Source organism: Carcharodon carcharias, chromosome 20 (assembly GCF_017639515.1).
Source record: "Carcharodon carcharias isolate sCarCar2 chromosome 20, sCarCar2.pri, whole genome shotgun sequence".
Classification (NCBI taxonomy): Eukaryota; Metazoa; Chordata; class Chondrichthyes; order Lamniformes; family Lamnidae; genus Carcharodon; species Carcharodon carcharias.
In genome coordinates, this window is record NC_054486.1 from 20,954,215 (window position 1) to 20,978,799 (window position 24,585).

At 45.5% G+C, this 24,585-nt stretch overlaps 1 protein-coding gene across 1 annotated transcript in view; it reads left to right on the forward strand.

Annotated features, from left to right (window-relative positions):
- Nucleotides 1-364: 364 nt before the first annotated feature.
- Nucleotides 365-24,585, forward strand: part of rgs6 (regulator of G protein signaling 6) — a 180,608-nt gene continuing 156,387 nt past the window's right edge. The window contains exon 1 of the mRNA XM_041214476.1: nt 365-461. Coding sequence (XP_041070410.1) covers nt 383-461 — 79 coding nt within the window. The 5' untranslated portion in view covers nt 365-382. The remainder of the gene's footprint in view (nt 462-24,585) is intronic.

Sequence of the window (24,585 nt, forward strand, 5' to 3'; positions counted from 1 at the left end):
TGTAACTCTTATTGAGTTAAAACAATTAAACCAAATTAACAAAATTGGGATAAACCTCCTAACTTGAATCAGCACAAGGCACAAAGTGGCTCTGATTTGAAACTAATAGGCACTAAAGTTGATAATCACAATCTTGGACAGCTGGTGTGAGAAATGAAAATGGTGCAAGAGGAGTGTTTTCCTGAAGGGTGGCAGGGGGGAGAACTCTGGTCTGCAAATAAAAAGGTTTATTCTGTAGATCACCTGGGAGAAGTTGATGTCGCCACAGTTCAGTAAGACTGATGCCCCTTGTCTTGACAAGCACAAAGAGATTTTACCGGAAAAAATAAGTAATAAACGCAGACTTTTCTTTCTCTGACAGATAGAAAATATCATCACACGAATGCAAGATGACAAAGCTGGTGGGGTGCCAATCCGAACAGTGAAGAGCTTTCTGTCAAAGATTCCCAGTGTCATCACAGGCAAGTCTATATTTCAATTGACTGGAGATCCCGGACCAGGTTTCCTTAAAATTAGTGCAACCATCAGTGTTTGTCAGGAACATTTCTATGCGAGTTCTGGGGCTGGATTTTACAACCCTGTCCCTGCCCCCACGTCCCTGTCCGTTCCCCCCCCCCCCCCCCACCCCCCATATGCACCCATCAACTCCTTTGTCCCCCTCCCTAAGCCCTCAGATGACTCACCATCAAAACCCCAGGACTTATCTGGATCTGGAGGCCATGGTTGCCTTCATCCCCAGGCCTGCTTGCAGTCCCAGCAGCGCCCACTACTGAGCGCTGCTGGGACTGCTAGCGCTGCCAGCCAATCAGATTGGCCAGCAGTTCTCCAGGGTGGTATTTCCTCCCACTGAGAGGGTGGGGGAGGTGAGTAGAAAAAGTGCAAAGAGCAGTACACCCCACCCCAACTCCCACACCCCTGTAAAGCTCAACCCCTGGTCCCCTGTAGCTGTCTTTCTACTGTGCCCATATACATTTATCCTTGGATGTATAGAACTATTTTATTCAACTTAGATAATAAAACTGTTGCCTTGTCCTGTAAGCTCAAGCACTTTCCAGGTTTTTTTCTGTTTCATGCTCTAACAATATCTCCTGTCTGTCTTTTGCTCACTGATTACTATAACACTCCCATTTTCTAGGCAGTCTTTTCTTCATTAAACAAAGTTTTCAGGTTGTAGCTGATTAACTCCTTGACATCTATCATTGTTGCAGGGAATTCTCCTGGTGACTGGTCAAGATACGCTAAAATAAATCATTGGCCTTACTGCTTTTTATGGGGCCCTGCTGCGTCCAAAATGCCTGCCACATTTACCCACGTAACCACAGTAACAGCACTTCATTAAACGTGAAATGCATTGAGAGATGTGTGAGAAAAGTGCTAGTTTCTGAATATTTAAAACGAGCAGCCAAGCATGATTTGTATTGTTGGGTCTATCATGAGAGAAAGTGAAGCTAGACAAGTAGTATTGTTCTGAACCTAAGCATCAATATAAATAAAACTCTTTGGCTTCATAATTCATAACTGAACATCAAAATAATAGCTGACTGAAGTTTTACCATTCCTTCCTTGCCGTCTTATAGTTCTTTGTGTGTTTGTTTTCATAAGGCTCTGCGGCTCATTAGAGAAGGTGACAAATCTTCCTGCAGCAATGCTTTTAGGAACCAAAGTACACAGGGGTAATTTTAAATCAACCCAACTATAGGAAACAGCCAGGTTCAGTCAGCAACACTTTTTGCAACCTGCTCACTATGACTTTCCATGGAAGGCTGCCGGGTGGACTAGTTTAATATGCGTGGGTTTTGGTTAATAGTTATATCAGAGTTTGAGGGCTCTGTTTGCAACGGTTGGTGCAGTGGCTTAATACGCTCATCTATTAATTCTGGCATCTGGTTTGATTCTGGTGCACATTGATGGATGACTGTATGGGTTCGATGTGATATGAATTTGGGCCATTTCAACTAAGCCACTTGAGGGCACAGGCCCAAAGACCCAAAACTGTTCACAAATTGGATTATCTCACTCAGAGAAATCGCAAGGGTAGCTGGAGTGGAAAACCTCAAACTGGTGCAGTTGGGACTTGCTGCACTCTGCTCTGACCAAGCAGCACTCGAGCTGACACTGGGTACTCTGGAATGAAAAGTGTGTTTCATTTTGCAGGATTGACCTAAACGAACATAAAATACACCAAAAAGGAAAAAGCTGGTTGCCAAAAGCTGTGCTTTTGATTGTGCATTGTAAAACTCACATGGGAAGTAACAGCAAAATCAGATTCCCATCAGTGACAAAGTAGCATCTCCAAATAATACTCCCTTATTTCTTTCAACATGAAAACGTACAAAGATACAGAAATATTTGTTCATTGATCAGTTGAAGCCACAAAAATGTTTGTGGGGTGATTTACTTGAATGTGTCATGGGCAGCAGTGGCATAAGATCAGCATTGCAGCTTGAAGAGCTTAGACCTAGTTCACTGACTGCTTTACCACCTGAGTGCTGTCGAAACAACTGTCCTTGTGGAGATGCATATCAGATCTCATCCCTCAGGACAGAATCTCTCAGATTTACATTGTGTATGGTAATGGGCCTAATAGCAGCTTCTCATGGCGTTTTCATCCCAAACCTGCCGCATTAATTATGCATTCCTGGGAAACACACCATTTCCATGGTGGGCAGCCTGTCATTCAACCACCACGCCATCACCTCGCTGCTTCATCACGCTGGGTGCCATATTTAAAGTGCAGCCATGTGCACACCTCTCAGTGCTTCCAGCCTACGATTGCTGCAGGGAAGACATGGCTCCAAAAGGAAAGAAGACGGCAGCTCCCAGGTTCAATCACACGTCCCTCAAGCACCTTTTGGATGTAGTGGAGGCCCGTCGTGATGTACTCTACCGCGGCCCTGGGTGCAGGATAGGTAACAACGTCACCTCCCCTACTTTGGAGGTGGTGGTCAGTGCCAATGTCCTGAAAAAGAGCCATCTAGTGCCAAAAGAGGATGAGTGATCTCCTTTGTTTCTTCAGGGTAATTCACTCTTCTCATCATTCTCAACTCACACACCCATCACACAACCACAAGGCCCTCACTTACTGCCAGTTCAAGGGACATCACCATTCACTCTCTCACACACAGCTTCATTGTCCTCATTCTGTCCATTGGACCACTCACCACCCACACATGCCAGGCATGCTTATCACCTGGTCCGGCAGGTGTCCTGCTTACACTCTCTCCATCTCTATTCACGCGGGATAAACTAGCATACAAGAAGAGGGTCCTAACAGATTTTGAAAACAGAGCCAACCAGCTGGCCAGCAAGGATGGACTGTTCCTGTGCTGACGGTGAGGTCGTCACTGCATCTGGGAGACAGCCAAAGTCCACGACCCAGGCTTCCAATCAAGCACCGAGGGAAGCTCAGAAGAGGAATCTGCTGAAACTCTCCTTGAAGTCCCGTCGCAGCACTCACCCACACGCTCCAACAGGTCAGAGACACACACCTCGGTGGGACCTAGCTTTAGAGTTGCCTCGGGATCACAATCCGGTGAGCGCATCACACTGTCTGATCCACAGCAGGTGGTGGCAGGGTCTTCCCAGGTCTCCGGCACTCGGAGGACTCCTGGAGACCAGAAACTTGCTGAGTCCAAGTCAGATGACGAGCCTCTGGACTCGGTCATATCAAAGTTGTTGGAGCTGCAAAGGCAAGCTCGGGAACATCAGGAAGGGATGTCCGCTGCACTCCTCAGATTGCGAGGCGCGATGGAGGAGTCCATCCACTTTCAGGCTGAGGTGATAGCGCCGGCATGCCAACGCACCGAGGTCAACACTGATATGAATGAACCCGCCATGGAGACCTTGCTCCAGGACACCGTTCTTGCACTGCTGCCTGGGCTGAACTCCGTCACTGATACAACAGTTGGCCTCCAACAGTATGTACGTGAGAGGGGTGTGGGACAACTCGATCTCACTCCAGCTTCCCCTCCTCCTCAAGGTGTAAGCCAGAGGCCCTTGGACACACATAGGTTGAATTTTCCTGTCGGCGAGAAGGGGGCGGGGCCCGCTTGCTGATGTGGGATGACATCGGGGGAAATCATCGATGTCATCCCACCCCATTTAAATCTTCAGGAAGGCGGGGGCAATTGAGGCCATTGACAGGATAATTAAAACAAGTAAAGGACCTGACCTTCCAACCTTAAGGTTGGCGGGCAGGCCAGGAACCCCGGCGGGCTTCTGAAAAAACACGAAACCTCATCCACCGGCGAGATGAGGTTTCACGTCAGTTTTTAAAAAGTTTATTAAAGTTTTTGTGTGATTTATTAACACGTCCCATCTCGTGTGACATTGTCACATGTGGGGGACATGTTAATGATTTTTTTTATTTTTCTATTTTTGAAGTTTGTAAATCTTTCAGCGATCTCCCTGAGACAGCACTTAGCCTCAGGGAGATGTGCGCTGTTTCATGTGCATGTGCAAAAGAGCACACTCTCGCATTTGGGGAAACACCCCCTGCCAGCACAGGGAGCGCATAGCGTTTCCCGCCAGATGTCACGCTGGGTGGGCCTTAATTGGATCAGGAGATTGGATCAGGCCCGCCTGCCCAACAGGCAGAAAATTCAGCCCATGGCGAGGAGGATCAGCAGGTGCACACCTTGAGGCCATCTATCCAGGTCACTAAGGGGAGAGTCTGGCCCAACCAAACCCCTTCTTCCTGCGACCCCAGCAGCTCCAGCTCCACAGGCAGAGGAGGGTGCCACTGCCACACAGCAGGACCCCAAAAGCAGGCCGGGGCTCTCCAAGTCTCAGCCCTCCAGAGGGTGCCCACCAAGGACATCACAGACAGGGCGTTACAGTCAGCAGGCTGCCTCCACCTCCGCTGTGGATGCCTGAGGAAAACCAAGATGTAGGGGCACAGTTAGAAAAGACAAGATGTAACTCTTTCGAGTACAAACCCGTTTCCATCTGTTTCAGATGTTGTTTCATAGTTTGCCATTGTGAGATTTGAACTCTTGATACTCTTTTGAGTAAACCTGTTTCCATCTGTTTCAGATGAAGTTACATTGTTTCATAGTTTGCCATTGTGAGATTTGAACTCTTGATCTTGGGGTTACAAACCCAGTACCATAACCACTTGGCTATTTAGGCCAAGCAAAGACAAGATGTAACTCTTTTGAGTACAAACCCGTTTCCATCTGTTCCTATTCAGATGAGGTTACATCGTTTCATAGTTTGCCATTGTGAGATTTGAACTCTTGATCTTGGGGTTACAAACCCAGTACCATAACCACTTGGCTATTTAGGCCAAGCTTCAAAGACAAGATGTAACTCTTTTGAGTACAAACACATTTCTATCTGTTTTTCAGATGAAATTACATTGTTTGCCAGTGTGAGATTTGAACTCTTGATCTTAGGATTACAAACCCAGTACCATAACCACTTGGCTATTTAGGCCAAGCAAAGACAAGATGTAGTTGCACAACCTGGGTACAGGTGTTAATCACTTGTACATAATGTTCACCATTGTCAATAAACTCCCAAGAATGTCTCCCTGCCTGTGGCTCCTTGTTCTGATGATCAGTGTTCATGTCACTCAGATGTGAAACCATTCTGCATAAGATAAAGGCAGGTGTCTCAGCCCAGAGCCTCTTCCCTGTGCTTTGTGCAGCCTTCAGACCAAAATGATGGTCTAGCATATTAGTGATGCCTGCACCTCGACAGTGTTTGTCATTGCTGCCAGAATGTCGTGGGCAGCTGTCACAGAGTTCCGTCATTCTCGCTGTGTGCTCTCAGCATCTTTAAGGTGGGCCTGGCTCCCATCACTTCAGCATCTGTGACCAGTGACGCTGTGCTCCTGAAGGGCTCAGGTGCTGAAGGTGGACAAAGGATCAGATGCATTTAAAGTTTCATGGCTGCGTCTCCATTATATGACCCTGATCACAGAGCCTAAGTGAGCTGCCTTCGGCCAGGCAGAAGTCAGACATTCTCCGAGGTTATGTGAAGATATATGGAGTGTCCTCACTGCATGTCATTGTCATCTTCCTGCAATCGAGTAACCCAATAGGCACTCCACTGCGTCTCCATGACAGGAGCATTCTCCTAGAGGATGAGTGTGTTGCCATAAGCCAGGCTGGAGTCAAGCATTTTTTAAAATTCATTCAAGGGTTGTGGACTTCGCTGGCTGGGCCACCATTTATTGTCCATCCGCAATTGCCCTTGAGAAGATAGTGCTGAGCTGCCTTCTTGAACTGCTCCAGTACATGTGCTGTAGGTACTCCCACAGTTCTGTTATGAAGGGAGTTCCAGGATTTTGACCCAGCGACAGTGAAAGAACAGCGATATATTTCCAAGCCGGGATGGTGAGTAGTTTGGAGGGGAACTTGTAGGTGGTGATGTTCCCATGCATGTGCTGCCCTTGTCCTTTATGGATGGTAGTGGTTGTGGGTTTGGAAGGTGCTGCCTAAGGAGCCTTGGTGAGTTTCTGCAGTGCATCTTGTAGATGGTACATACTGCTGCGACTGTGCATTGGTGGTAGAAGGAGTGAATATTTGTGGATGGGGTGCCAATCAAACAGGCTGCTTTGTCTTGGATAGTGTCAGCCTTCTTGATTGTTGTTGGAGCTGCACCCATTCAGGCAAGCAGAGAGTATTCCATCCCACTCCTGATTTGTGCCTTGTAGATGCTTGTCAGGCTTTGGCAGTCACGAGGAGAGTTACTCGCCACAGGATTCTTAACCTCTAACCTGCTCTTGGAACCCAGTATTTATATGGCTAGTCCAGTTCAGTTTCTAGTCAATGGTAACCCCCAGGATATTGATAGTGGGGGATTCAGCAATGGTAATGCCATTGGATGTCAATGGGCGATGGTTAGATTCTCTCTTGTTGGAAATGGTCATTGCCTGGCATTTGTCTGGCACAAATGTTAGTTGCCATTTGTCAGCCCAGGCCTGGATATTGTCCAGGCCTTGCTTCATTTGGACATGGACTGCTTCAGTATCTGAGGATTCGTGAATGGTGCTGAACATTGTGCAACCATCAGCGATGATTGAACTTATATTGGAAGGAAGGTCACCTGATGAAGCAGCTGAAGATGGTTGGGCAGAGGACACTACCCTGAGGAACTCGTGCAGTGATATCCTGCAGCTGAGATGACTGATCTCCAACAACTACAATCGTCTCCCTTTGTGCTAGGTATGACTCCAACCAGTGGAGAGTTTCCCCCCTGATTCCCATTGACTCCAGTTTTGCTAGAGCTTCATGATGCCACACTCGGTCAAATGCGGCCTTGATGTCAAGAGCAGTCACTCTAACCTCACCTTGGGATTTCAGCTCTTTTGTCCATGTTTGAACCAAAGCTGTAACGAGGTCAGGAGCTGAGTGACCCTGGCGGAACCCAAACTGAGCGACAGTGAGCAGGTTATTGCTAAGCAAGTGCTGCTTGATAGCATTGTTGAAGACCCCTTCCATCATAATGATGAGAGTGGACTGATGGGGCGAGAGTGGACTGATGAGGCGGTAATTGGCCGGGTTGGATTTCTCCTTCCTTTTATGTATTGGAATAACTGGACAATTTTCCACATTGCTGGGTAGATATCACTGTTGCAGCTGTCCTGGAACATTCTGGCTAGGGGCACGGAAAGTTCAGGAGCACAAGTCTTCAGTAATATTGCCGGAATATTGTCAGGGCCCATAGCCTTTGCAGTATCCAGTGCCTTCAGCTGTTTCTTGATATCACGTAGAGTGAATCGAATCAGCTGATGGTTGGCATCTGTGATGCAAGGGACCTCCGGAGGAGGCCGAGGTGGATCATTCACTTGAATTTCTGGCTGAAGATTGTAGCAAGTTCTTCAGCCTTATCTTTTGCAGTGATGTGCTGGGCTCCCCCATCATTGAGGATGGGGATATTTGTGGAGCCTGCTCCTCCAGTGAGTTGTTTAATTGTCCATCACCATTCACAATTGGATGTGGCAGGACTGCAGAACTTGGACCTGACCCGCTGGTTATGGAATCGCTTAGCTCTGTCTATCACTTGCTGCTTATGCTGTTTGTTACGCAAGTAGTACTGTGTTGTAGCTTCACCAGTTTGACACCTCATTGCTAGGTATGTCTGATGCTGCTCCTGGCATGCTCTCCTGCACTCTTCATTGAACCAGGGTTGATCCCCTGGCTTGGTGGTCATATTAGAGTGGGGCATATGCCAGGCAATGAGGTTACAGATTGTGGTTGAGTACAATTCTGCTGCTACTGATGGCCCACAACGCCTCATGGTTACCCAGTCCTGAGTTGCTAGATCTGTTTGAAATCTATCCCATTTAGCACCACAGTAGTGCCACACAACACAATAGAAGGTATCCTCAGTGTGAAGACTGGACTTCGTCTCTACAGGGACTGTCCAGTGGTCACTCCTACTGATACTGTCATGGACAGATGTATCTGCAGCAGGCAGGTTGGTGAGGTTGAGGTCAAGTATGTTTTTCCCTCTTGTTGGTTCCCTCACCACTTGCTGCAAACCCAGTCTAGCAGCTATGTCCTTTAGGACTCGACTAGCTTGGTCAGTAGTGGTGCTACCGAGCCACTCATGGTGATGGACATTGAAGTCTCCCACCCACAGTACATTCTGCACCCTTGCCACCCTCAGTGCTTCCTCCAAGTAGCGTTAAACATGGAGGAGTACTGATTCATCAGCTGAGGTGGGGGGATATATGGTAATCAGCAGGAAGTTTCGTTGCCCAAGTTTGACCTGATGCCTTGAAACTTAATGAGGTCCAGAGTCCACGTTGAGGACTCCCAGGGCAACTCCCTCCCTATAGTATATCACTGTGCCGCCACCTCTGCAGGGTCTGTCCTGCTGGTGGGATGTCCTGTGGGCTACCTAGGGATCGTGATGGTGGTGTCTGGGACATTGTAAGGTATGATTCCATGAGTACTACTATGTCAGGCTGTTGCTTGACTAGTCTGTGAGACAGCTCTCCAAATTTTGGCACAAGCCCCCAGCTGTTAGTAAAGAGGACTTTGCAGGGTTGACAGGGTTGAGTTTGCCATTGCCATTTTTGATGCCTAAATTGATGCGGGATGCTCCACCTGATTTCTTTCCTTTGGGATTTTTTAGCAGTTTGATACAACTGAGTGGCTTGCTAGGCCATTTCAGAGGGCGTTTAAAAGTCAACCATGTTGCTGTGGGTCTGGAGTCACATGTAGGCCAGGCCAGGTAAGAACAGCAGATTTCCTTCTCTAAAGGGCGTTAGTGAACCAGATGGGGGTTTTTATGACAATCGACAGTGGTTTCATGGTCATCATTAGACTTTTAATTAAAGATTTTAATTGAATTCAAATTTCACCATCTGACATGGTGGGATTCAAACCCAGGTTCCCAGAGCATTACCCTGGGTCTCTGGATCACTAGTCCAGCGACAATACGAAATGTTCATAGATGCAATGTGAGGATCTATGGTGTCTCCTCACTGCATGTCATCATCATCCTCCACAAATCCAGCAGCTATGTGGGCCTCCCGAGCACGATTGCCTTGTCTGGCCAGTGCAAGGCCCTCATTGCCATCATTGTCATCTTCAAGGACCTCCTCACCCTCATCACTGTTGACACACTCCTCATCGGAGGAGACCTCCAGCTCTTGCATCTCCTCCTCAGCCAGCTCCTCTCCCTCTTGCAGTGCCAGGTTGTAAAGGGTACAACGGGCGATGACAATGCGTGATACCTTCTGTGGACTATATTGCAGGGCTCTACCAGACCAGTTGAGGCACTGGAACCTCATTTTCAGTGTCCCAACGGTTTGCTCTACCAAGTTGCAGCATGAGCCTCATTATACCTTTGCTCTGCTGCAGTCTCAGGCCACCACACGGGTGTCATCAGCCATGGCCTCTGTGGGTAGCCCTTGTCCCCAAGGAGCCATCCCTGCAGCCTCTGTGGACCATGGAAGACATCATGGATCTGTGACCAACTGAGGATGTAGGATTCATGGGCACTCCCTGGGAACCGTGCGCACACCTGCAGGATGCGTTTGTGGTGGTTGGACACCAGCTGCATATTCAGTAAATAAAAGCCCATAAGGTTACCATAGATGACCACTTGTTACAACGGAGATCTGAGTGCCACTTGAGAACAGTTGATGGCACCCTGCACCTGCGAGAAACCCAAGATCTGGGTAAATCCAATCACTCTTGCATCCTGGCTTTTTTGGTCCCAGGCAAAATGCACAAAGTTGTGTGCCCTTGCAAAGATGGCATCTGTGACCTCATGAGTGCATTAGTGGGTGGAGGCTTGTGATATCCCACAGAGGTCACCTGTGGAGCCCTGAAAGGAGCTACTGGCATAGAAGTTGAGCACCATGGACACTTTCACAGTCAGTGGCAATGGATGCCCTCCATGTCCCCGTGGTGCAAATCCTGCAGTAGCTGGCAGATGTGACCGACCAGTTCCCTAGACATGCACAGTCTTCAGTGACACTGGTTCTCGGTCAATTGTAAGAATGAAAGGCGGCATCTATAGACCATGGATCTAGCTAGACGCCAACCAGTGACAGCTCGCCGAGGCTCTTCGGCAGCATGTGCGGGAGCCCCAGCCGCCCCTTCTTCCTGGGGGTGCTGCTACTCCCTCTGCACAGCCAGGTCCTTCCATCTCTCTCTCTCTGTCAGCTCCACTCTCTAGGGGCATGAGGCGTACAGCTAGTTTACCAGGCTCCATGCTCCTGACATACTCCTCCTGCAAGATGAAAGAGAGAGGCACGTAGGTTAGCTTGGCTGTACTATTGTTAAGTCTGAAGGCACCTTCATGCATCCTGGAGAGTGTGGGCCACCACTTGGATGGTCAGAGTTTACTGCATTGCATGGCTGCCTGAAATCCTAACCACCTCTGCCTCACTCCACCTGATCGATTGGCAGCAGCTTTGCCCATTGGACTGCATGCTGTGCCCTCAGCTCAGGTGCAGGCGTTCTCCTTACCTATACCGCAAGGCTGCACTGTTAGCTTGAACCATGGGGGAGGCTGGTCCAAATCGGGATGATGACATTGCAAGGGGCTGTGAGCACCTCCATCAATGACTGCTCCATGGCCAGCTTTAGCAAGAAGACTGTACAACGTGCCCAGTCGTCCAACTGTTCTGCAGTCCACTAAAATGCTCATTAGTTTGCAGCCTGTGCCCGAGGGGCGAAAAGCTCTGAAGCACTTGGTGGCACTTTGATGCATCTGCTTTGCTTGACTGGGCTGATAAGCTAGAGCCTTGACTCCATGCATGTCAATGTGGCTGCATCTGAACTGTCTCAGCTGCAGAGGAATGGTCACTTTATACAAAGTTCCCCTAATGGGTGGCCGCTTTCCTCCCCCCCACCCACCCTGCATGTGAAGCACTACCTTCAGCCACAGGGCAGCCCTTGCCCACAACCCCAAGTCGCCTCAACCGCAGGGAAACCCTTGCCCCATGCCTCAACCTTGAAGTCCAACAGGCAACCCGGGCCAGTGCTGCGCAATGTTACTCACCTCCGAGTTCCCCTCAAAGCACAGGCCTTATATATCTTGTTGTATGCTGACATGGGCGGACAATCCAGCAGGGGGGCGGTGGGGTGGGTGGTGGGGTGGAATGACACCGGCGGTCTGGCCTTATAATAATATGCAGATGTATTACCATGAGGTTCCTGACATCCGATGGCGGGAAATGCAGCCCATGATTGACGGACTGAGCAGACAATCGCAAACTGGTTTCACGACATCATGAACTCGATTCTTGGCCTTCTTGCCAGCCGCTGAGCACGCCCGATGCTAGCGGGCATGGATGATTCTCACCCTAAGTGAGAAACCCTCTTTATGTGCAGTGATGGACATGGGACAGAAATATAGCCATACAAGAGGCAGTAGCACCATCACTGGGTTCAGAGAATAAAAGCTGAGAGAGAAAAATGGGTGTTGTTTACAAGTCATTCGAATCCCTACCAAAGTTGTTCTCTCACTCTCAGTTCCTTCCTTGTTCCCTTATTATTTTATAACCAAGATAATACATTTAAATAGTTGTTTTCGTTAAAATATATTGATGATCTTTCAAAGGTGTGTGCTGTGGAAAAATGGCAAGGTTCATGATTTCAAAAGATCACAATAAGTGTCGTTTTCAGGCATTGTAAGGTACATGATATGCTATCATACAGACTGATACCTGAGTGTTACGTTATCAATTTTCATGTTGAGATACTGGGTTGTTCATTGCTTTGTATACTTTGAACTTGGCACAGGGATTAAAAGCCTACAGCAAGCTTTTTTCTTTGGCTTAGTACCATATATGCAGTCCCATGGCACTGAATAATGTAAACTGGGACCGGCGCAGGTAATCTCGAACTGTGCAGAGTTAACTGACCTCAACGTGGGTGACAGCAGGGATACCTCAATTGGCCACCTTACCTAGCAAATACTAAATTAGCGCTGGATTCTGCTTCTAATCACTATCAGTTGGTTTCTGCTGGTAAGTGTGAATAAGAAGTGAGGACTGGGTAGGCTGCAGTTTCTTTTCACAGTTGAGTGGTCTACTAGCGTTCAGCACTGAGGCTGAAACATGAGCACTAGCCACTTGGGGTTACTGTACCTGTGGATCTATTCTGGTGCAACAAAATGCAAAAGACTTTCCTTTATATAGTGTCTCTCAGGCCCTTTAGGGGAGGTAGTGGCATTGTGGTATTATCACTGGACTGCTAATCCAGAGACCCAGGGTAACACTCTGGGGACCTGGGTTCAAATCCCACCATGGTGGAATGTGAATTCAATAAATATCTGGAATTAAAAGTCTAATGATGACCATGAAACCATTGCTGTAAAAGCCCATCTGATTCACTCATATCCTTTAGGGAAGGAAATCTGCTGTCCTCACCTGGTCTGGCCTACATGTGACTCCAGACCACAGCAATGCAGTTGACTCTTAAAAAGGGGTAATTAGGAATGGACAATAAATTCTGGCCTAGCCAGCAATGCCCACATCCCATGAACAAATTAAAAAAAAGTGTCAGAACACTTGATAATCAATATGTTACCTTGAAAAGCAGTGATTGTTGCAATGTTGTTAAATATAGTAGTCACTTTGTTTCCTATGTATGACATAAATAACCAGTTCATCAGTGTTTGGTGGCATTGATTTCTGGAGATTTCTTCTTTTGGCCGGTGAAAGCAGTAGAGTTTCCTCGAATAGCATCAAAAACAGCATCATATCTCATCCAATGGGCAGAATTTCTGACATTCCCTCAGCACTGCCTTGAAATGTTAGTCTGTAAGGATGGAAAGTTTTTTTTATTGAGACATGCAACTTCTATCTCCAATTGGAACTACTGCCAGGTTTAATGCTGCAGGCCATCTTCTTCACGGATTACTTTCCCCTGCATTAATAAATACTACATGTGCATGGGTGCTTGCATCCAAACCTTTTGTGCTTGCTATTTGGCCTCAGGATATGGGCAATATTGGCTGTACCATATTTCTCATGCATTGTAGTGATAACAGCTACCTAGGCCAATTCAGGGGGTTAAAAGTCAGTGATGTAGTGTGGAGCTGGAGTCACATGTAGGCCAGAATAGTTTGGGATGGCAAGTTCCTTTCCCTGAAAGGCATTAGTGAAACGATTGGATTTTTACAACAATCTATCAATTTTCATAATTGTTTCTCTCATGCCAGTCTGCAGATTGCCAGGTTTATTGAATTCTGTTTCACTTCTTGCTGCTTGGATTTGACCTAATTTTAAGAAACGTATATAACACTTTACACAGCCACCGGAGGTTTCAAAGTGCATTATAGCCAATGAAGCGCTTTTGAAGTGAAGTCACTGTTGTAATGTAGAAAATATGGCAGCCTTTAAGCCCACAGCAAACTCCCACAAACAGCAATGTGTAAATAACCAGATAATCCAGCGTGATGTTGATTGAGGGATAAATATTAGTCAGGCCACCAAGGATAACTCCCCTGCTGTTCTCCAAAAACAGCACTGCGGAATCTTTTACATTCACCTAAGCAGGCAGATCGGGCCTCAGTTTAACATCTCACCCTGCAAGACGGATCCTCCGACAGTGCAGCACTCCCTCAGTACTATATGGGAGTGTGAGTCTTGATTATTGTGCTTAAGCCCAGGAATGGAACTTAAACCTAGGACCTTGTGACTCAGAGGCAAGGATGCTACCAGCTGAGCCATGATTGACACTCATGCCATCCTGCTTTAACCTGAATTTAATTTTAGGGTCTGGATTTTCATGGAGTCATGGAGAATCCGAGGAGGGATAAAAAATGGTGGCATGAACCTGATTCTGGGATCCCTGACCCCATTCTTGGGGTTTCTGATTTTCAGAAGTGTCTTTTAAGGGTGGGGTGGCTGGTTCAGGTCGCAAGCCCACACCCTGCACTCCCAACCTGGCCAGCTCCATTGCGGGGATAGGCATGTCCTAGTCCTGCATAGTTTCATGAGTTGGTCCAGCTTTTTGAAAGACTTGTGCACAGAGATGTCATGAACCATAGTCTGCATGAGAGGACCTTTGAGAAGTTAAGTTCAAAAGGTATTCCTCATGCCCCATCCATGCCAACACATGCCCCCCCCCCCCACCACACCCCCCCCCCCCCCCCCCCCCCCCCCCCCCCCCCCCCCCCCCCCCCCAACCCATCCCCTATGATCCCTCTTGCTTCTCCATCCCAAGCTTTGGCACTTCCATGCCTCTTCACCCATTATACACTGTATAGAACCAATGTACCCTGTAGTGACAATGGGATGTGAAAATAAAGCTTTTAAAACAAACAGTCATTCATTCATTGATAACTTTCATTAAAAAACTCCTTTTTACTCCAGGCCAAGAAAAGTGTCAATCAGCGAGATCCTTTAAAGTACCAATACCAGAAACTGCAAGCACTTGAAACTCTTTATCTTGTGTAAATAAACAACCATTGTGCAACTGACAGAAGAGATCAGAGAGCCGGAGCTGTCAATCAAGCAATGTTTTCCCTGGGGCTCAGGTGTTTCAGTAATCTAATGGATTTCTGGGCTCTCAGCAAAGCCTCATTATGTATTCTTGGCTGAGAGCCCAGAAATCCATTGTGTTTAAACAACCGCACCCCAGGGAAAACAATTCTTGATTGACAGCTCTGGCTCTCTGATATTTTCTGTCAATTGCACAATGTTTGTTTACTCAAGATAAAGAGGTTTCAAGTGCTTACAGTTTCTGCCATTAATACTTTACAAGGGTCTGGATGATTGACGCTTTATTTATACATCCCATTGTCACTATAGCTATACAGTGTATAGTGCACGAACAGGCAAGGAAGGGACATGGTTTGGCATGGGGGGTAAGAGGGACATTAGGGGGTGGGTGGGGGCACATGAGGTGGCATGCATGGGAAATGTGTGAGGAGGTGAAGAGGTGTGATGGGTGAGGTCTAGAGAGCTTTATTTTTCTAATTATAACCGGGACTAAGTCCCAGAGCGCTAAGGCAGGCCTTTTAAAAAGCCCACCTCAGCACCCAGCTGCCCCCGTGGCTGTCTCTGAACTTCTCCCCAGGTTGGCTGACCTGAAGGCAGCCCTCACTTGCCCACACGGAATGAAGATCCTGTCTTTCTTGGCACTTTCTCCTGAGGTGGCAAGGCTGAACTAGGGATTTTCCGGACTTCTGCTACCCGCCTCAAGGATGAAAATCCAGTCCTGTAACTTTCAGTGCTAGAATGACTACACTATCAAGCCTGTAAATGCACAGATAAATCTATATATTGGCAGGGGTTGGGGATGTTGAAAGAGGAAGACAACAGTAGTACTGAGGATCCATTTGATACGGAGTGAGGAACTAGAATGTCAGGCATTGAGTCTGACTCTCTTTTGCATTGGCATGCATCCGAAAAAATGTGACTGTAAACTCAATCCTTGTCAACACCATTGCAGGATTCACAGTTCAGCTCATTTATAGTTGCAAACAAAGATCAAAAAGATTAATATGAATCACTGTAGTGAATTAGATCTATCTGACTAAGTCTCATATGTTCAATAATAATGTAGACTTTGTCTCAAGGTCACTTTAACATATAATGTGGTAGCCAACAGCTGAGACGTTATCAGCCAAGTGATATCCTGGACAAAGCATCATTCACAGCACTTAATCCTTCATAGTGTTAGTGGATAAAGCAGTGCTATCTTTTGGCTGAATTCACTAGTGCAGTATTGCTACAGAACTTAACCCTTTACATCAACAAAAAGAAAGGATTTGGACTCACTTTTAAAATAAAGTTGTTCTTTGACCTTATTTATTCGAAAACGTCCCACATGGAAACTGGGACAAGTTTTCCTGACCTCCCTATCCCCCAGTGCTAGTCGGGTTCAGCATTACTGAAGCGCATGGAAGATAAACAGAAAACACTGGAAAAACTCAGCAGGTCTGACAGCATCAGTGGAGAGAAAAACAGAGTTAACATTTCAAGTCCATATGACCCTAGCTCAGAGCTACAGAGAAGTAGAAATGTGATGAAATTTATACTGCTTAAGGTGATTGGAGCAGGTGAAGCTGGATAGAAGGCCAGCCATAGCTGGGTGCAAAGGAGAGATTGACAAAGATGTCATGAACAAAAGGACAAAATGGCTGTTAGTGGTAGTGTCCTTTTGTTCATGACATCTTTGTCAATCTCTCCATTGCACCCACCTATCTCTGGCCTTCTATCCAGCTTCACCTGCTCTACCCACCTTAAGCAGTATAAATTTCATCACATTTCTACTTCTCTGTAGCTCTGAAATAGGGTGCTGACAGACCTGCTGAGCTTTTCCAGCATTTTCTGTTTTCTTTTCAGATTCCCAGCATCTGCAGCATTTTGCTTTTACTTAAGTGCATGGTGCCTTTCCAGACTGAGCTTTGCCAGAATTCAATGGACTTGCCCATTTTCATGACCTTTCCAGCACCGGAAGTTCAAAGTCCTTGGAGCTGGCTTTGTTCCCTGCTGGGGCCTAGTGCTGGATATTGGAAGTGGAAGCAACAGCACAGTCACCAACCTCAGGAGCTTCTGTTAAACCAAAGGAGGCAGAATCCCTCCAAACTTTAAATAGCTGATTCTCCCAGAACAATTGAGCCCCCTACTTCTTCATCCCTTTATTTGGATACGCGATCTTATTTGCGGGTCATGCTTTCATTGTTTTTTATTTGGAAAAGTTATCCATAGAGTAATGGAATTTGATTTACAAGGGTTATATCATAAAATCATTTGTTTTCTTCAGATTAGTGTAATGCTGAGGACGATTTTGCATTCTGCTTCAGTGTCACTTTGAGATGATTAACTATAAGACGTAGTTAGATAAATCCATGCTCAGGAAGTTAAGGTTGCATGAATAAGTTTATTCTGAGATGATGCAGTGCCGTCTTTGTCAGGAGGGTGGATATTTGTCAGGATTATAGCAGCTCAAGATTGAAAAGTGGAGACGTGAAGTGATAGATGCTCATAGAATCTGAATGTGAAAATGTTGAACAAAATAAAGGCCCTGAGGAGCACTCTCTCAGAATCCCTTTTGAAGCTTTTCAGCTGACTAGAATTTTCCACATGAAAATTAATAATGAGCTCAATGAGTGCTTGTAAAATAATTAAATGAAATCAGAAATTCAGCTGGAGTTGCAGCATAAAGAGAAAAAGGCCTTCATTATTTTGTTCTTCACGTAAAGGGCTTGATTGAGTTTCCCACCCAAGGTTGTAGTTATAGAAAATCTCTTAGAAAGCCTATGAAGGTTGCATTATTATAAGAATATAATGAGAGACAGTCCCTGCCACCGAAAGGGTAGAGGGAGGCAGTATTCTTACAATGCCGTTTTTGGGTGGAGAAAGAGAAATTCGAACCTTAACGGTTGAAAATGGTAATGTGGATTATGTCCTGCATTCCTTAAGAGGCTCCTAATTCAAGTCTCTGCCTTCTATAGGTCATTGAGGTTAGCAAACAAATAAGCAGCAGAGATGATTTTCAGTGCACCAGTATTCCCTCTTCAGAACCTCATTATTCACTTTCACAAAACAGCAGGTCATTCATGTTCCAGAGTACACTTAAAAGATTTTGAAAAATAACATTAGACTATAATCCGCTACAATATCAGCTTGTCTTATATGTGATGACGTTGTTTGGCTGAATTTTCCACCTGGATGCTTGACCTGTCAGTGGATTTATTTTTCTCTCTAGCAGCTGGGAATTAGCTCTGTATTTTGTGGGAGAACATGTCTTCTTAAGCAAGCAGCATATAAATGTGCTTATAGCAAGGAATAAATTGATGTCATGAAGCCAAGCACCTGGTGCACAGTAGCTACACGTGGTGTTGGGCAAAACGAAGCAATGACGGTCATTGCAAATTTTTGGACCGAGAAATTTTTCAAAATTTACTTTCTATGTTCATATACCAAATGATGCCAGATTTGGTTTAATTAAACGTTTAACTGATTTGTGGCGCATTTCCACGCAGAGAGTCAAACTAAGAATCATAGATTAAAAAGTTGAGGATGTCCTTTCCCCTGTCACACTAGCCATACTGCTACAGCATAGGCTCCACTTGTCAAGTGGAAAGCATCAGATTACACTGGTCTTCATGGCTCCACTGGAGGAGGTGACAGAGTTGAGCTTCCAAACATAAGTAGGCACACACTGTATTTTAGATTGCCTCTTTGGAGTAATCAAGTCCTCTGAAAATAGAAAGAAAGAGAATGACAATGGGGGTGACTGTGTGGTAAGAACTGAAACTGAAGTTCACCTGTATGGAGTCCCCAGAACTCAGAACCAACAAGGACTTGGGTCCTGGATGGAGAAAATTGGAAATTAGGATTTTTAAAAATTTGTCCTTGGGCATTGAAGTGGTGAGAGCTGTAGATTCCCCTATCCTTTGTAGAATTATCGGCACACAAGTCAACTCCTGATCTTTGGAGAGAAGATCATTGCGGAATGGTGAAGGTGATTGGTGAACGACGCTGTCCAGCAGTGTCCTGGGACTGTGATGGTTCACTGTTGACATCACAAACACCTTCTTGGTGCATCATATATGACGAAAAGTGATTTCACATAAAATATGAGACTATTTTTCAATTGTTAAAAGAGGAAAAAATATCTACTGAGAGGCCAATTATCTAAGTTAGAACAGGTTTGACCTCGCTTCAACATCTCCTCCAAAAGCTGGCATCTCTGACATTACAGCACTCCCTCAGTACTGTACTAGAGTTTTAGTCAGGATTTTGTGCTTAAGGCCTTCCATGACATTAGCTATTACTTCAGGACTTCTTGTAGTATGTTCAAAGGTATGTTGTTTAGCGCTACATAATGTGTAATATATCATCAGGGCACCCAATTTAAGGTAAATTAATAAATGACATTGAATTCTTATTACAAAATATTACAGTAATCTATCTAATAGGGAAAGAGAAAAATCTGCAAGTCTTTAGATATTTTCATTTTTGAAGGGGGGCTGTTTTCCTCTGAGGCTGAGTGGGACCTACAGATGAGATACAACCTGTACATAAGTTATATATAAGTTATATATAAGTTATATATAAGTTAAATATGTTGTGGAAAATTTTGTTGCATCTGAGTGTGGTAGGATCCTGTGTCATTTTGGATTGAAATTACCTGCAGAACCCTGTGATTCGAGCTCCAGATAGGGAGCAGTACTCAGATGCAAAGCATTTCAGACAGCCATTGGCATGCAGCCCATGAGTGTCCACCCAGTGTCATCAACACCACCGCTCATTGAACAACATAATTACACCTTATGTGATAATGTACAGGTGATCAGAAATTCATATTCGGGATGGGAGGAGAGAAAGGCTGGAGTGCTGAGAAGGAAAAGATTCCTTCCGGCTCTGGACCAATGGAGACTTGGTGAGGGGGAGGCGCTGAGAAGCAGGTTTGACCTTGAACTGCATCAGAGATCTGACACTGCCAGGCCACAGTGCCATCTCCCTTGAACAGGATTCAGTTTTCTGTAAACATAATATATAAGCCTGTTTAGATATGACTGAGGTAGAGTAAAAGGAAAGTATTATAGGAAGTAGGTGTTCCATTTACAGGAATTGTGTGCTACATGCAAGACTTTGGGGTTCTGGTGTGCCATTTCTTCTGCCACATTTGCCTATGTAACAATGATCATTGCACTCCAAAAGTAACTTGAAAGTCATTTGAATGACATGATAAGGGGGTATATAAATGCAAATATTAATATTTTCTAGAATATTTATGAATTATCACAAGCTTCTAATGAAAGAAAATATTGCGTTAATATAGCACCTTGTCATATTCTCAAAATGTCTCGATGAGGTTTGATAGCCAACTTTAAAAAAGGACTTGCATTTATATAGTGTCTTTCACAACCACCAGAAGCCTCAATGTGCTTTACAGTCAATGAGGCACTTTCAAAGTATGGTCACTTCTGTAATATAGGAAACACAGCAGCCAAATTTGCACTCCGCAAAATCTCACAAACAGCAATGTGATAGTGACCCGATAATCTGTTTGTGTGATGTTCATTGAGGCATAAATATTGACCAGGACACCAGGGAGATCTCCACTGTTCTTCTTCGAAATAGTATTGGATCTTTGACATCTACCCAAGCAGGCAATTGGATCCTCACTTTAATGTCTGTTCCAAAAGAGGGCACCTCCAACAGGGCAGTGCACCCTCAGTGCTGCTTTGGAGTGTTAAGCTTGAGTTTTGTACTGGGGCGAGGCTTGAACCCAGAACTTTGTAATTCAAAGGTGAGTGTACAAACAACTGAGGCACAGCTGACACAACAAAGCAATAGAAACTTAACAAGAAAGGCTTAAAAAACACATCGAAATCTCTGGATCTATGTAGCATGGAGTTTAAACTGTTTAAACATTCCTGCACCTTGCATGAAATTTAAACTGTACATTCTCATTCCCGCACCCTGTTGTTGATTGGTGATTTCCATACTGGCTCAACCTCCAAAATGTAATTGTCAAACAAAGTGATTTTTTCTGAAGAAACTGGCTCAAAAATTGCAACAATTTAGGGAAAAAAAAAGGTGTTTTACTGGTGGACAAAATCCAACAGAAATCATTTTAAACACACTCCACTGATCGCTTCATCATTTTATTAACTCATGGAGATCACAGAGATACCAGACACTGACGTATGAATTTCTCCTATCCTTGGCTCTAAACACTACAGCTCACTACCGTAATCTGTTATTCTATAGAATAATTCCAATTCCATCACTAAAACTTAACAAAAGCTTTCGTACTTTCCACTTGATTTCTCCTATTCCTCCAATTTCATTTAATGTTTCATCCTACCCACTCTTTTTAATGTTTTCATGACATTTCTTTCTAGGAATGAAGATGCCCTATTTAATTGTCAAACCAATGCCAGCCACTTGGAGAAGTTGATGAAAGCCAGCAAAAATGTTTAGCGCGTCACCATGGAAACCCACCTACATCCTTCCAACTCACCCAAGAACATTTCAGTTGGCAAGCCAGCCAGTAGGAATGCGGAGGGGTTCTTGATGGTCTTAGAGGGCAGCTCCCCACTGTAATCAGCACAATTACCATCACCCTCACAAAAATGATGCATTCCAGCTTACTCAACTTCGCTCTGGGCAGAATATTACACTCGGCGTGCGAGCGTGTGCCTGACCCAGCCAAGCTTAAAATGACGTGCGATGACGTTGGGCGAGAATCGTGACGCCATCGCACAGTCTCATGATATTTCATTCAGCGGGCACACACTGGAGCTGGCTGCACGCCTGCCGACAATTGAAAGGCCTATTTAGGCCATTAAGAAGCTGTTTAAATTCAAACTTATGCTGCCCGTCCAAGCTAACCATTGGCGGACAGGTGAAAAGGCCAAACGGCCTTTACATTGTTTAGGAAACCTGATCCACGGGCAGGATGAGGTTTCCTAAAGCAAATAAACATCGAATAAAAATGTTATTTTTGAATTAAAAACATGTCTCAGCTCATGTGACAGAGTCACATGAGGGGACTTGTTTGATGACAATTTTATTTCCTTTTTTTAAACAGTACTTCATCTCCCTGAGGCACGGAGTTGTCTCAGAGAGATCGAAGCGCTTTTTCACGCGCATGCATTAGGCCCGCTCTCCCTCCTTCCCCACCCCACCCCACCCCCCCCTCCCCCCGCCCGCACAGGCAGCACTGAAAGCTGCCGTTCGACTTCCATGCTGGGCGGACCTTAATTGGCTCACCCGCATAAAATCACGGTGCAGAGTCGATTGTGGTCAGCTTCCCAACCGCCCCCACCGAGTGCCCCCATCCAAGGGCAAAGTCCTGCCCTCTGTTACATTAATGCCTATCTGTAGTTAAAATAGATGAAATGTTAACCCACAAAGCTACCTTCACTCACACCTGCACCACACAGTGAGGTATAGCTTCAGACCATAAGACAATAAAGTGGAAACAACAACAACAACTTGTATTTATGTGGTACCTTTAATATAACAAACACATCCCCAGGCACTTTACAAGCGTTATCAAATAAAATTTGACACCGAGCCACATAAAGAGACATTAGGTCAAATAACCAACAGCTTGGTGAAATAGGGTAGGTTTTAAGGAGCATCTTAAAGGAGAAAGGAAAGGTAGCAAGACAGAGCGATTTTGTGAGGGAATGCGCTGGTAAGTCCCACGTAACTGGCTCAAGTCTCTGCCCTAAGCTCAGGTGCAGAGACATTCACGGAGGATCGTGGGCAGCAGGAAATCAGCCCCTTGGAAGTCTAAACTTCCTGGGCAATTCCCGCATATATCCGCGTGTCAGGGCTTCCACAGAGTCCTGATGACTTTCTCCCAACATACGTTCCATTTCTGACAATTCGGAGACAGGAAGATTTGGGCTAACCCCATCAATAGGCAGGCAGAGCTACGTGGATATAGGAACTGTGTAGTAGGTACAATCTGTAGACCTACAGGTGGGTTTTTCATCTGGCCACTGTAAAACAATAACAATTCACTTTAAGAAACATTGAGGATATTGCAAGAGCTTGAGCTGAACTCTAATTTCCTGATCTTGGACTGCTTTATGTTGACACGATATTTTTGCTCCATCAGTTGACTCAGATGTCAAACAGGTGACGTGCTGCTAGATCCTGACTTTGATCCTTCACTTTGTGGGTGGGAGAAGTTGTGCAATCAGTTTCTGCCTCTACACTAATGACAAGAATAATCTCAAAGATGTTTATTCAAATTCTACTCTATGGTGAAAGACCTTGATTTTGAATGTTGTCTGCTACAGATCCTTTCCTAAACCCAGTGAAGGAATGACAAGTTAGAAAGCTTGATCGTGTGTCCTATAGATCCACTGTGCTCTATTTCTCAATAACCGTGGAATGCAAGCCCTGATTTCACCCAAAACTTAACAGTTGTAGAATTAGTGATTAGGAAACACCAGTGAAACAGATGGCAGAAACAGAAATGGGACGAGATTGCTAAAAATGTCAATGCTAGTAATATTGCCCAAGAGCATGGCTGAAATGTAAGAAAAAAATTCAGTGACCTAACCTGGGTTGTTAAGGTAAGATGATTGATTGAATTCATTCTGATCATAGCTGCATTACTCACAACCTCATTATTTATGACTTGGAAGAGATGGTGGCGTAGTGGTAATGTCACTGGGGACTAGTAATACAATAGGCCCAGGCTAATGCTCCAGGGATATGGGTTCAAATCCCACCATGGCAGCTGGTGGAATTTAAATTCAAATAATAAAATTTAGAATTAAAAGCTAGTCTCAGTAATAGTGACCATGAAACTGCTGTCAATTGCCATAAAAATACATCTGGATCTCTAAAGCAAATCTGCCTTTCTTATCTGGTCTGGCCTACATGTGCCTCCAGACCCACAGTAATGTGGTTGACTCTTAACTGCCCTTTGAAATGGCCTAGCAACCCAAGTCCAGGGTAATTAGGGATGGGCAACAAATGCTGGCCATCTTACTGCTACTTTGCACCTGCTTGTGTCCCAAAAGCAGGCCAGGCCAACACCAATTGACCATCCCTAAGTGCCCTTGAGAAGTTGGTGGTGTACTGTCGCCTTAAACCGCTGCAGTCCATGTAGTGTAGGCACAGCCACAGTCATGTTAGGAAGGGAGTTCAGGATTTTGACCCAGTGACAGTGAAGGAACGGTGATATAGTTCCAAGTCAGGATGGCGTACAACTCGATGGGAAGGGAGGGGGTGGTGGCTTGGAGGTGGTGATGTTCCCATGCATCTGATGCCCTTGTCCTTTTAGGTGATAGAGGTCACAGGTTTGAAAGGTGCTGTCAAAGGAGCCTTGGTGAGTTGCTGCAGTGCATCTTGTAGGTGGTACACACTGCTGCCACTGTGCGTTGGTGGTGGAAGGAATGAATGTTTTGGGGTGCCAATCAAGTGGGCTGTTTTGCCCTGGATCGTGTCAAGCTTCTTGTTTTGTTGGAGCTGCACTCATCCAGGCAAGTGGAGAGTATTCCATCACACTCATGACTTGTGCCTTGTAGATAGTGGACAAACTTTGGGGAGTCAGGAGTGAGTTACTCTCTACAGAATTCCCAGCCTCTGATCTGCTCTTGTAGCCATTGTATTTATATGGCTGGTTCAGTTCAGTTTCTGGTCAATGGTAACATCCAGGATGTTGATAGTGG